The 12,470-nt window shown below is 46.9% G+C and overlaps 1 protein-coding gene across 2 annotated transcripts in view; it reads left to right on the top strand.

Annotated features, from left to right (window-relative positions):
- Nucleotides 1-12,470, top strand: part of TXNDC11 (thioredoxin domain containing 11) — a 103,394-nt gene that overhangs the window by 308 nt on the left and 90,616 nt on the right. Inside the window, exons 1-3 of one of the 2 annotated variants that reach the window (XM_006134121.4) lie at nt 283-428; nt 6,240-6,456; nt 8,076-8,173. In XM_006134121.4, the coding sequence (XP_006134183.4) occupies nt 283-428; nt 6,240-6,456; nt 8,076-8,173 (461 nt within the window). Of the gene's footprint in view, nt 1-282; nt 429-6,239; nt 6,457-8,075; nt 8,174-12,470 lie in introns of those variants that run through there. The other variant, XM_025190141.3, reaches the window with a different exon arrangement.

Raw genomic sequence — 12,470 nt, 5'->3', positions numbered from 1 at the left:
TATGCCCCGCGCTCTAGCGCTGCAGTGGCGGCCGCGTGGCTCCAGGTCCCTGCCAGGCGCGGCGACGTGGGGCCGGGCCTGTGTGCGCCTGCTCCGCGGGCCCGGCTGGCGGCGCCCGGGCCGGGCCGGACCGGGCGAGGAGACGTGGCGGCGTTGGGTTCGCTCGTGAGCCGTAGCCGCCCCCAGCCGTCCCGCCCAGGAGGCCTTGACAGGCCGGGGGTAGGGAGACGTGTGCGAGCGCCAGCGGCCCGTCCGCCCCTCCCCGCCCCGGGCTGGGAGGTGATGTCGTTATGCGGAGGCTCCGACCACTCCGCTGCCCCCCGGCCTCGGCCCCGTGCTGCCCAGATGGCCCGGAGACCCGAGCTGCTGTGCGGAGCGGCGGTCGTGCTGGTCTGCGCCCTCCTGGTCACCCTCAAAGTCACCTGCAGGTAACGGGGCCTGCGAGCTGCCCGGCCGAGGCGGCGCACGAGGGGCTTCCTGGGGTGGGCCGGAGGCGAGGGCGAGGGCGAGGGCTGGGCGCTGCCACGCTACTAGGGAGGCTCAGCGCGAGAGCACGGCGGTGCTGAGTCTCCCCGTCACTGGCACGCAGCCCGGGGAGCCTTGCTGTGAGAGTGCGTGGGGAAGCGCGCTCCCCCTTCCCGGGCATTGACACCCGTCCCCGGGAACTGTGCTTGGAGCACATGGAGACGGGCGGAGCTCTCTCTGGACACTGGCATGCACCCCAGGGGGCTCTGTGGAAAGTTTGAAGGCCCTGAGCTGTTTTTATGACACCAATGTACCTGAAGAGCTCTTAAATCAGGTGTAGGGAACCTTTTGTGGGTTGGGGGCTTGTGGCCCACAGAAAAATCAGTTGGGGACTGCACATAAGTGAGAAGCACCCCCCCCAAAAGAAAAAGAGAAACTGCTCACTGATGTGGCCCCCTGACTGAGGAGAAAGAGACACTCCAAATTCCTCTTCAATACCAGAGCCTAAGGGGGCCCAGGCTCGGAGATTTTATGTGCCTCAGCCCTGTGGTGGGGGGCTGGTTCTCCAGCGCAGGCTCCCCAGTGCTGGGGAAGAGAGCTCTGAGCTTCAGGGGCTGCTTTCAGCCCCCAGGCCTTAAGTTTCCCACCCCTGCCTTAAATGGCATATACCTACTCTGACCCCAGGACAGTGTTGATTTTAAATGCGCAGTCTGGTTGTACCCATAAAGCGCTGAAATGTCCTGGAAATTCCAGTATTTTGGCAGGGGAGAGGAGAGGCTTTGCAGGGAGGAAGCGAGCCAGAAATGGCTCCACACTCTGCCCTTTCCTTTCCCCTGCCTGGGGGAAAAGCCTCACAAAGACGCACTGCCTAGAGACTTTCCCCTTTGCTCCCATGGGATATCATCTGGCCCATGGAAGCCAAATGGAAAGCCTCTAGGAAGTTGGTCCCTGAAAAGATGTTCCTGCAGCTAGGGGAAGGGACAGGGCAGTGTGCATAATCTGGCCAATGGGAGCAGTGGAAAGCCATGCATGTCTGAAAGGGGTGTGAAAACAAGTAAGTGGTCCTCTCCACCTCCCACGCAGAGATCTCGCATCTTCAGCCTGCTCACGCACCACCCTGCTGACCCCTTGTGCCCCAGCCTGCTTGCTTACCACTTTCTCACACGCCCACCTTGCTCATTCACTGCCTTGCTGAATGGGCTCTTTTGTGCTGTGATGGGATAATCCTTTGTGTCCCAAACCCCTCCCGATTAGTAGAGGGGGGGAAGGAGCAGTTCTTAGAGGAGTCACACAACCTGCTTCCAGACTGCTCACTAGGGATGTTAAATAACTATTCAATTAACCGATGAGTAACCTCATGAATTATTATTGGTTACTCGACTATTCTATAGTCCCGGGGACGTGGCTGGCAGTCAGTGCACTCTGGCCCCACTCCCGACAAGCCCCCTGCCACTATGCATGGAGTGCTAAGTGGGAGCTGGCCCACAAGGAAAGCCAGTTTAAGAACCAGCTCCCCTCATGGCCTGGCTGCCTGTTGCCCTGTGCTACTGTCTCTGATACAGTGGTGACAGCAGCCCCTTTCCAGGGAGAGAGGACAATCTCAGCTCCTGGACCCGGTGTGAGCCAGAACTGTGCCGGGCTGCCTGCCTACCTCCTAATAACATTTTAAATGCAGAGCCACAGCGGTGGTAGGTCCTGGACTTGTCACAAGCCAGGACTAAAAGAGGCTGTTGGCTAGCCTGCTAAAAAATTTATGAGCAGGGAGAGGGGGAATTGTGTGTAGGCTATGGCATTAACCTATTAGCTTTTGCTTATTGGTTATTTGGTTAATTGACTGCTCAATTACATCCCTTCCGCTCACCCCGCCCTGGCACTCTCTCCTGATTGGTCAAATCTGCTCTCGGGGTGGTTCTATGGGGCCTAAACCTATCCTTATTGGTAGAGGGTAGTGGGAGGTGTTCTTAGAGGGGTCATGTGACACACTTTACTTCCAGTCATGAGCCCATCTTGACCTTGGAAGTACTATCCCAGGGATGGGACTTCCTGTGGCAGGTGGGCAGGGCCTTAGGGCTATGGGGGCATAGCTAACTGGGTCAGGGGTGTGGCTAACACTAGATATGTCCCCATTTTTAATGGTGGGCCTGGATTGTCATTCAGATCTTGCATTGGAAGGACATTGAAGTTAACTGTACTAGATTGCTGAAAGTCACCCAGGTTTCTCTAGTGTAGGGATTCTCAAATGTTTTCACATCGTGCAGCATAAATAAAGAATTGTATTAGGAACATATGTCTCTCCAATTTACAACTGTGTAGATCTCCTTCCAATTTGTTGACAAATAACATCACTATGGCAACTATAGCAATGTATTTTTTTGGAAAAATATTAGGAAAGAATTTATAGGTTTGGTGATTTAACAACTGGAGATAGGTTAGGGATGCCAGCCAACACTGTGTGACCATCCACTTCTCTGCAGATCACCACCAGTTTCTGCTTTAATGGATGATGTTGGAGTGAGAAGTAGGTATGTGTGATGAATATATTAGGTTGCCATAATTGGATGATATATGGGTGTAATTACCAGTATCTTGATCGTCATCCCAAGCTCTGTTAGCCAGTTGATTTTTAAGGTGAGGGTGAGAGGACAAAATGGGTTAACCCTCTGAATACATACTAATTTATGGATCAAGCTGCCATAAAAGGGAGCTTCTTTTCTTCTCTGTATAATGAGCACCAACCTGATTAGTAGTTCTGCTATCCATAAGGACTCAGTGAGTTCATTTAGTCAAAATGAGTTTTAATAGCTCTGTCACGTAGGAGCAGCTCTTTGAGAATAGTTCAGTGGCTCTCAAAGGGTGGGCCAAATGCTTGGGGCTCACTCCCCCTACCAGCGGGAGCCTGCACTGGTGCTCCAGCCCCTCAGCCCTCCCTCCGCTCCTTGCAAACAGAGTCTGCTTCTATGGGGCTGGAGCAGCCTCTGTCGATGGTGGGCCTACGTCCCCTGCAGACGAGGCTTAAAAAACAACTAATAGTCTGCAGCACTTTTAGAGATAACAAAAAATGTAGAGCAGCTGGTCTCCAACCTTTTTAAGCATGAGATCACTTTTTGCATTTAAGTGCAATCCAAGATTTACCTCAAACCCAAATACCCTTGCTCTGTCTCCTTTGTGCCCCTTCTCCAAGGCCCTGCCCCTGCTCACTGCATTCTCTCTCCCCCACCCTCCCTCACTTTCACCAGGCAGGGGCAGCGGGTTGGGGTGCAGGCTCTGGTCTTGGATAAAGGATTTGGAGTGTGAGAGGGGCTCTGAGCTGATCCTGGGGCAGGTAGTTGGGGTACTAGAGGAGGTTTTAGGTGGAGGCTGTGGGCGGGCGTTTGGATGCAGGGGTGCTTAGGACTAGGGCGGAGGCTTGGAGTTTAGGAGGGGGTTCATGACTGGGGTCGGGTTTCGGGATATGGGCACCAGCTGGGCACTCCTTACCTCAGGTGGCTCTTGGTGGGTGGTGCAATGTGGCTAAGGCAGGCTCACCCCTGTCCTTACCGTGTACCACTCCCAAAAGCAACCAGCAAATTTCATGCCAAATCCTGCTGTGACCCCTCTCTGCTCTGTAGAGATAGAATACAGGGTGGGAGAGGGAGCACCATGACATTAGTGCCCCCTCCTCTGCTTCCCCTGCCCTGCACAGAAAGCAGAGTCTCTTGAGGGGACTGCTCCAAGACAAAGGGTAGGAGTTGCGCAGCAATGAGGGGAAAGGCAGTTGAAGTGGTGGGCCTGGTAACCTCTTGACCAAACCAGTTAAGGACAACCTTTCAGAGGCTCCAAGATCTACTGGTTTTATTTGCATGATCCCGGGTTTTATTTGCATGTTCCCGTCCGGTCGCCATTTTTAAATGCCACTAGTATGGACTAACTGCCCGCGGCTACACATGGCAGTTAAAAGGTAATTCGGACTAAGGACTTAGTTCGAATTACCGTTTAACTGCCGCGTGTAGCCGCGGGCAGTTAGTCCGGACTAGTGGCATTTAAAAATGGTGACCGGACGGGAACATGCAAATAAAGCCTGGGATATTTAAATCCCGGGCTTCATTTGCAAGTTCAAATGCCTACATTAGCCTCCCTAGTTCGAACTAGGGGGGCTAGTGTAGACATACCCTTAGTTATTTAAGTTTTTTCTATTACAGACTAACACGGCTACCCCTCTGAAACTGTGGGCAAGGTCTGCTCCAGCCTGACCAGAGAAGTCACTGCCTGCGGAGAAGGAGGCAGAGATGGGCTGTTCTGACTGGCTGAAGCAGCCCCTGCCTCTGGTGAAAGGGTCTGCTCCCCCTTTAATGGGATAACCAATTAAATGGGATTTTACATCCCTATTATTAAAATAATTTTAAAAAACAGCTTTGGAGCAGTTTTGTAAAAGTAAGATGACCTTTTACACTGTTCACCCAGATTAGCAACTGGCTGACAGTTCTGTAATCTTTTACTTTGTTTTGTGAGGACCTTTGTTACAGTGAGGAAATGTGAACATGAGATGTGTGAATGTGTAAGGTAGGGATGTTTAAGTATCAATTAATTCATATCAGACAATATGAATTCTTATCGGCTACTCGATTATTCTATAGAGCCTAGGAGCAGGGCTGGCAGCCAGTGCTCTCTGGCTCCACTCCTGAGGAACCCTCTGCCACTCTGTGCTGCTGAGGCAGCTGCGTGGGGTGCCAAGCAGGAACTGATCCGTGAAGGGAGCCAGTGTAAAAACCAGCTCCCCTTGTGGATTGGCTGCCTGTTGCCCCGTGCTGCTATCTGTGATAGAGGCAGCAGCTCAGGGTGACAGCAGTCCCTTTCTGGGGTTGGGACTGAGCTCCTGGATTTCTAGCGCGAGCTAGAACTGAGCTGGACTGCCTGCTTGCCTGCCTTCTAATACTCTTGAACTGCAGAGTTACAGTGAGGGTAGGTCCCGGACCCAGTGTGAGCCAGGACGAAGCCAGGCTGCTGGCCAGCTTGCTAAAAATTTACTGGCAAGGGGGAGAAGGGAGAGGTTAATCTATAAGCTTTTGCTAATTGGTTATTACCCCTTTTTTTCTTGGGCTGATCCCAAGGAGACAGGAAATAAAGACCAGACTGCTGTAATGCCTCTTAACATAAGATAGTTGATCCAGAAGACCCAAACTGGGTTCTCCAAACTGCATTTCCTGAGTGCAGGAGCTAAAAGAGGAGGCAGCTAGGGACGTTCTATAGACCAAACAAACTTAAGAGGAGAACCTTTTTATTTTTAAACATTTTTCTCTTTTGAATTCTTTTCTTAGATAATTGTGGGGTTGTTTGCAATTATTTGTGTGTATATGTGTTTTAAGTAATAGCACATGCTGATAAATCCATGTTAGGAAGTTGTAACATGATTAATCCCAGCCTAAATCCTACCTCATGACAACTTGTGACATCCTGGTCTGAAATGAGTTAATACAAACCACTTGGCCTAACAGCAATCTGAACTGCTGATCACCTTTCATTGAAAGTAGAAGGATTAGCCATGGTGAGGAAACAGAGTAAATCATTTAGGTTTTGCTGTCACAAAGGACAAACTAGTATGTTTTAGGGTTAAAGAGAGATGCTCTTCTTCCTTACGAGAATGTAAGGGGTTGTATGTATCAGGATTCATTCTGGGTATCAGTTTCGAAGATTTTTGTCATTGCATAACCTTTTCTAGGCCTCAGTAAGCGAGTGTTTAAATACATTTTGCTGCTGAATTATGTTTTCTAAATGCTTTTTTTTTTCCTTTCGCTTAGCCGAGCAAAAGATGTAACAATGGCAGCGAAGGCACCAGTTAATTTCTTCTCCTCAAGATCCCCGGTCTTTGATCTTTTTCGGGGGCAGCTGGACTATGCAGATCATATTCGCCAAGATTCTGAAGTTGTATTGTATTTTTTCTATGCTCCATGGTGTGGACAGTCTATTGCTGCAAGGGAAGAAATTGAACAAGTATCAAGAAGATTGGCAGACCAGGTAATTCCGGTTAAGATGTTGTTTTAAAAATGGCTTAAATGGCCTTGGTTGATTTCCAAACTCTGTCTTTCTCTGAGAATAGATAGTTCCCATGGGAAGTCATTGAGACTTGGATGCTCGCATGTAGCTTGTCCTCTTAATTTTTAAATTAAATGCTGAAAATCCATGGCTCCTGGATGTGTTATTCTCACATCTAAAAGGGAAATTTGTGAACTGCAATTAGTAGAATTTTCTCATAATTCTTCAGAGAGGGACAGGGTTGCCTTTGTGTAGAAGTGACAGCTTCAAACTTACAAATACTTGACTCCTAGGGGACACATTGAAGTAATAGACATTTATGTGGAGGCTCCTCTGTCTTTACTCCGCTGCCCTGCTCTTGGACATTTCATGCCACACATTAGGAGATAAGTGTAAATTACTGTATGCTTTGTCTTCAGTAGTACTTTTGTCAGCAAAACTTTTGTTGGTTCGGGTGTGAGAACACCCCCCTCCAATCAACATAAGTTTCACTAACAAAAGTGGACAGTATGCTATTAGTAAGAAACTCGCTACAATGTATATATTTGAGTGTATCTTCCCAATCAGTGAGTGGGGACTAACAGATGCAATTATTGTTGGGGCACATCTTCCCTTGCTGTGCTGGAGATCCACATTCTGGCATCCAATTTAGCGGGTCTATCAGACCTTCTAAATTGAACGCTGAGGGCAACTCTGGCCTGTGTTTGTACTCCTTGCAGTCGTGAGGATTAAGGGAAGCTGACAGGAGCATTTGCTCCCATTGGCCACTGCAGTGGAGATGGGCACCAAACTTGACTTTAGGGTAAGTCTCCAGCTACATATTCTATTCTACATATTCTATGTAGCTGGAGTTGCATACCTTAAGCCCACCTCCCTGGCCTTAGTTGCATATTTTTTCTATACTTTGTTTGGAGAGTAGCCCATTTTGCATATTCATTTTAGACACCAGTTGTGTATGGCACTATGTTAATCTTTGCAAATATTGGATTTGCCTCTATAATTGTGTCAAATAACCTGACTCTTTAAAAGAAGTAGAAAACTAGAGCACAGCCTTCTCCAGAAAGAAACAAGAAATCATATACCACAAATTATATACCACATCCATCTTGGATTATGGCAGCTATGTTTGTAATATTAATTTGATATAGTTTATTAATCATCTTTATTACAGTATAGTGCCTAAAGACCAGTCAAGAATGGGGTAACGTACACACAGAATGAACAGTTTTTGCCCTGAAGAACTTACCATCTAAAGAGACAAAAGGCAGAGACAGGATGGGAGAAGGGATGTAATAATGAACAGTGTGAACCAAGTGATGGCACTAAATGTTATTTCAGTCCCTTGATTTTGCGTATGGGTGTGTGGAGGAGGTGTTAGTTAAGAGAGAACAAAATAAATTAAAAGAAAAGTGAAGTGAGAAGGGACGCTGAGAGAAAAGGAGGAGGAGTTAAGGGAGCAGAGAACAGGGTAAGAGGCAGTTGTAGAGTGAAGCTGAGGTGAAGGGACTTCGGTGGGCAGTGGAGATTGACTCCAACACTCTATCAGCACAGGCTAGAGAAAGTCATGGTTATATGTTTTGTACCTTTGGTCTGTTCTGCAGGTTCTGTTTGTGGCAATTAACTGCTGGTGGAACCAAGGGAAGTGCAGGAAACAGAAACACTTCTTCTATTTTCCTGTGATATATTTGTACCATCGGAGGTAAGAGTTTCACAAATGTGATTTGTCTGCATTTTAGATGTCCGATAGACAGAACATCATAGAAATATCAGGAATGCCGTTTGCAATTCATTGACATGTTGGAGGGGCTGTGAGCTTATGTTCACCCCTGTGCAGTGACCCAGCAGAGAGAGAACCTGAGAACCATTTAAATCCCACTTGCACTTCCACTGAGCCTTAGTGGAGCTTGCCTGGCACTGCCTCCTGTGAATAGTCAGTTACGGTATGTCTAGACTACATGCCTCTACCAACAGAGGCAGGTAAAATAGGCTACCTGACATAGTGAACGAAGCGGGGATTTAAATATCCCCGGCTTCATTAAAATAAAAATGGCGGCCACGCTGTGCCAGCACAGCGCGTGAGTCAAGACGCGGATCGATCGACAGGGGAAGCCTTTGTCAACCGCTCCCTTATGCCTCGTTATGGGAGCGGTCGACAAAGGCTTCCCCTGTCGACCGATCTGCGTCTTGACTCACGCGCTGTGCCGACGATCAGCTGAGCCAGCACAGCGCGACCACCATTTTTATTTTAATGAAGCCGGGGATATTTAAATCTCTGCTTCGTTCACTATATTGGGTAGCCTATTTTACAAGTTGCTGTCGGTAGAGGCATGTAGTCTAGACATACCCTTAGAGTACGTCTACAGAGCAGTGTTGTTTTGGAATAACCTAGTCCTCATCTACACTACAAACAGTTATTTTCGACATAATGTCAAAATAACGTCAAGCTGGAGGACTTCTTACTCTGACTCCTGTAACCTTTGTTTTGCGTGGAGTAAGGGAAGTCAGAGGAAGAATGCTCTTTCTCGGACTTCTTGCTGCATAGACAGTGCCAAAAGCTGAAATAATCTATTTCAACTTGAGCTATGCAATTGACATAGCTCAAGTTGTGTAGCTTTTTTCGGCTTTAGCCCTGCTGTCTAGATGTGCCCTTAGGTTAAAACCTGTCCATTGCTTTGTCCTTAGGCAAAATTCCCAATGACTTCAATGGGAAGTTGTCTCCAATGACGATTCAAGACTTTGGACCTATATCATTTATTTTCTTTTTGATATTTCCTGCTTGCTTTGGGGGTAGGTAACATCACTTGGACTCAGTCTAGGAAAGCACCCCTACTGAAGACAGAATTTAGATGCTTAGGTCTTTTGCAGAATTGGGGCCTCTACCAATGTTAGGGTGTGAAACTTGGGCATCTCTAGTGTCCTTTAATACCTTTTCTTTTTTGTATTTTGCCTGTACTTGAAAATAAGGTTCTGAACACATTGCCTGACAATAGTTTCAGTGGAGGCAGATGCTGTATAGTCTCCCATGTACATTTCTATTTGTGCAACTTAGTACTTCATTGTGGCTTTTCCAGCTCATTATTTCTTCCTTGACTGCTCAACTAATCATGTTAAACTATGCAACATTGTTTTATTCATGTAAGTTAACTAATGTTTCAATTTTCAACAAATTTTATGTTAATCGGGGGAAATGCTGAAATTTGCTTTTGGGTAAAATAAGAATTGATTTAGTTAAATCCGTGCAACTCTGAAATAGACACATATTATTGATTTGTCTTGAGTCTGTAAATTAATCAGTACAAAATAAATCTCTGTAAGCCAAGATTAAATTGATATGAGCGCCCACATAGAAAGTTGCACCATAATAATAAAAAGGTTTCCGTTAGAACGTGTTAACTTATTTCAGTTTGTTTGTATTTACCAGCCCTCAGAACATGCTAAGCTCTACAGCAGGGCTACTCAAGTTTGAAAGCCCCAGGGGTCACAGTGATACTCACAGCACATGTTGAGGGCCACAACTTAATTGTGGTTGCATACACATGCAAATGTATATGCAAATTGCTTCTTTCACACTGACGGGCATAAATACAAAGATTAAGCTTTAAGCCGCAGTGCCGGACCCAAACATGGCCAGTGTGAGCCAGTCAGCACCTCTCAGGTTCTGCCCACAAGGCTAAGCAGCCAGCACTTCCCACAGTGCTCCTGGCACCTACTGCCTGGGAGTTAGAAATGCTGATGCCCTGTACCTGTCTGTGCCAGCCAAGTCCGTCTGCTTGCGCCTTTCAGTGCTCACCCCGCCCGGAAGACATCTTGCCATTGTGCAGCGTGTTCCCAGTGGAAGCCATGTTCAAAGGATCCTACCCACGTAAACCCAAATTACACCACGGGCTGCAAACAAATGGGCCATGGGTTGCATGTGGCCCATGGACCTCGTGTTGAGTAGCCCTGCTCTACAGCATATTTTTCTGCCAGTATGTTTTGGATTAGTGTGGTCTTTGTAGTTCAGAGGACACTGCATTAATTAGTGTAGCAGGTGTTTGTTTAAATTCTTCTTTTTAGGTGTAACCTTTTGTTTGTTTGGGGATTTATTTTTTAAACACAGCACACCATTTTATAGGTCATATGTGGATCAATCCCTCTCCCAAGATGTTAAACTTCCAAAATTGTGTGTTGTGCATGCAGAATAATATTTTTGCACCCATTTTTCTACCCTAAGCATTGTGTATTATGTTCCTGCGTTTTGATATAATACATGTTGCTAACCATCTAAAGAGCTGTAATAATACCAGTTGACATGATCCAGTGCAATGCCTCTGGACCAATTCAGTCTGTGTGAATACATTGTATGTTTTAATGCAGATGTAATATTTTTCTTGTAATAGTGTATATGTATTACATATAGTTATGTGCAAAACTGTATAAAAATTCTAAGTGAATTCCATTGAGATAATGCCATATGGGTATGTCTACACTACCACCCTAGTTCGAACTAGGGTGGTTAATGTAGTCATACGAACTTGCAAATGAAGCCCGGGATTTGAATTTCCCGGGCTTCATTTGCATGTTGCCAGGTGCCGCCATTTTTAAATGTCCACTAATGCGGACTCCGTGCCCGCGGCTACACGCGGCACAAACTAGGTAGTTCGGACTAGGCTTCCTACTCCGAATTACCTGTACGCCTTGTTCCATGCCTCAGAATAGGAAGCCTAGTCCGAACTACCTAGTTCGTGCCGCGTGTAGCCGCGGGCACGGAGTCCGCACTAGCGGACATTTAAAAATGGTGGTGCCCGGCAACATGCAAATAAAGCCTGGGAAATTTAAATCCCGGGCTTCATTTGCAAGTTCATATGACTACATTAACCACCCTAGTTCGAACTAGGGTGGTAGTGTAGACATACCCATAGAGAGTTAAAACTACATTTTATGGTTTTAATTTGATATTATGTATTCCTAAATTTCTTTTGATAATTTATTAAATTGTGCAGTGTGGTGGTAAATCTAATCAAATGGTTGCTAACAGCCACTTTTGAAAATGTATTTCATTCTTGCATCCTCCATTGGTAATGGAGCAGCAGTATTTGCACGTGTCTAGTTTAATTCTTTTTTTTTTTTTAATTTTCAAGAATTTTTTAAACCTCTATTTTTGCTGTTATGTGTCTGCTGAGGTGTGGGGATGTGGACGACTAGTCGACTATCTGATAAGCAAGTGCTTATTGGATAGTTGACAGGGAAGTCAATTAGTTGCTCCCCCCGCTCCTTGCTGCCTCTATCAGAAAGAGGCAGCAAGTGGGAGAGGGAGAGGAAGAGGTGCTTCAAAGCGGCAGCATCGTGTGGAGCCTAGGGCCAGACCCCAGGCTTCACGTGGCACTGCTGCTTTGAAACACGGTGTGCAGCCTGGGGCCAGCTGGGGTGTCCCCAGTCTGCACCCAGCGTTTTAAAGCGGCAGTGCCATGTGGAGTCTGGAATCGGCTGGGGACTCCCCTGCTTTGAAACACTGTGGGGGACCTAGGGTCAGGCTCCAAGCAGCGTTTCAAAGCAGCGGCACTGCATGGAGTCCAGGGTCAGTGGGGGAGTCCCCAGCCGACCCCAGGCTCCATGCGGCGTTGCCACTTTGAAATGCTGCGGGGAGCACAGGGCCAGTGGGGAAGTGCTTGAGTTCCCTGCTGACCCCATGCTCCCCGAAGCACTTTTGCCTTTGAAGTGTAGCAACAGCCCTAGGGATGTTGCTATACTTCAAAGGCAGAGGCACCCTATGGAGTAATTGAATAGTTGATGCAATTTAATTGACTATTTTATTAATCAGTTAATCAAAATTTGTTCATACACCTCAGTAGAGATATTTAAGTAGAATGGCCTATTCATCTACATGCTAATTAGAATATTTTTTTAATTTATCTGTCTTTTATCACCTTTTAAAAATAAAACTCAGAAGTTGTCTTAATCCCCAGATCCTTACCATCGTACATAATAATAGGCTCTTTTTTGGAATCTGTTTTTTC

This window comes from Pelodiscus sinensis, chromosome 15 (assembly GCF_052426305.1).
Source record: "Pelodiscus sinensis isolate ZL-2025 chromosome 15, ASM5242630v1, whole genome shotgun sequence".
Taxonomy (NCBI): Eukaryota; Metazoa; Chordata; order Testudines; family Trionychidae; genus Pelodiscus; species Pelodiscus sinensis.
This window is presented reverse-complemented; position numbering and strand designations above follow the sequence as displayed.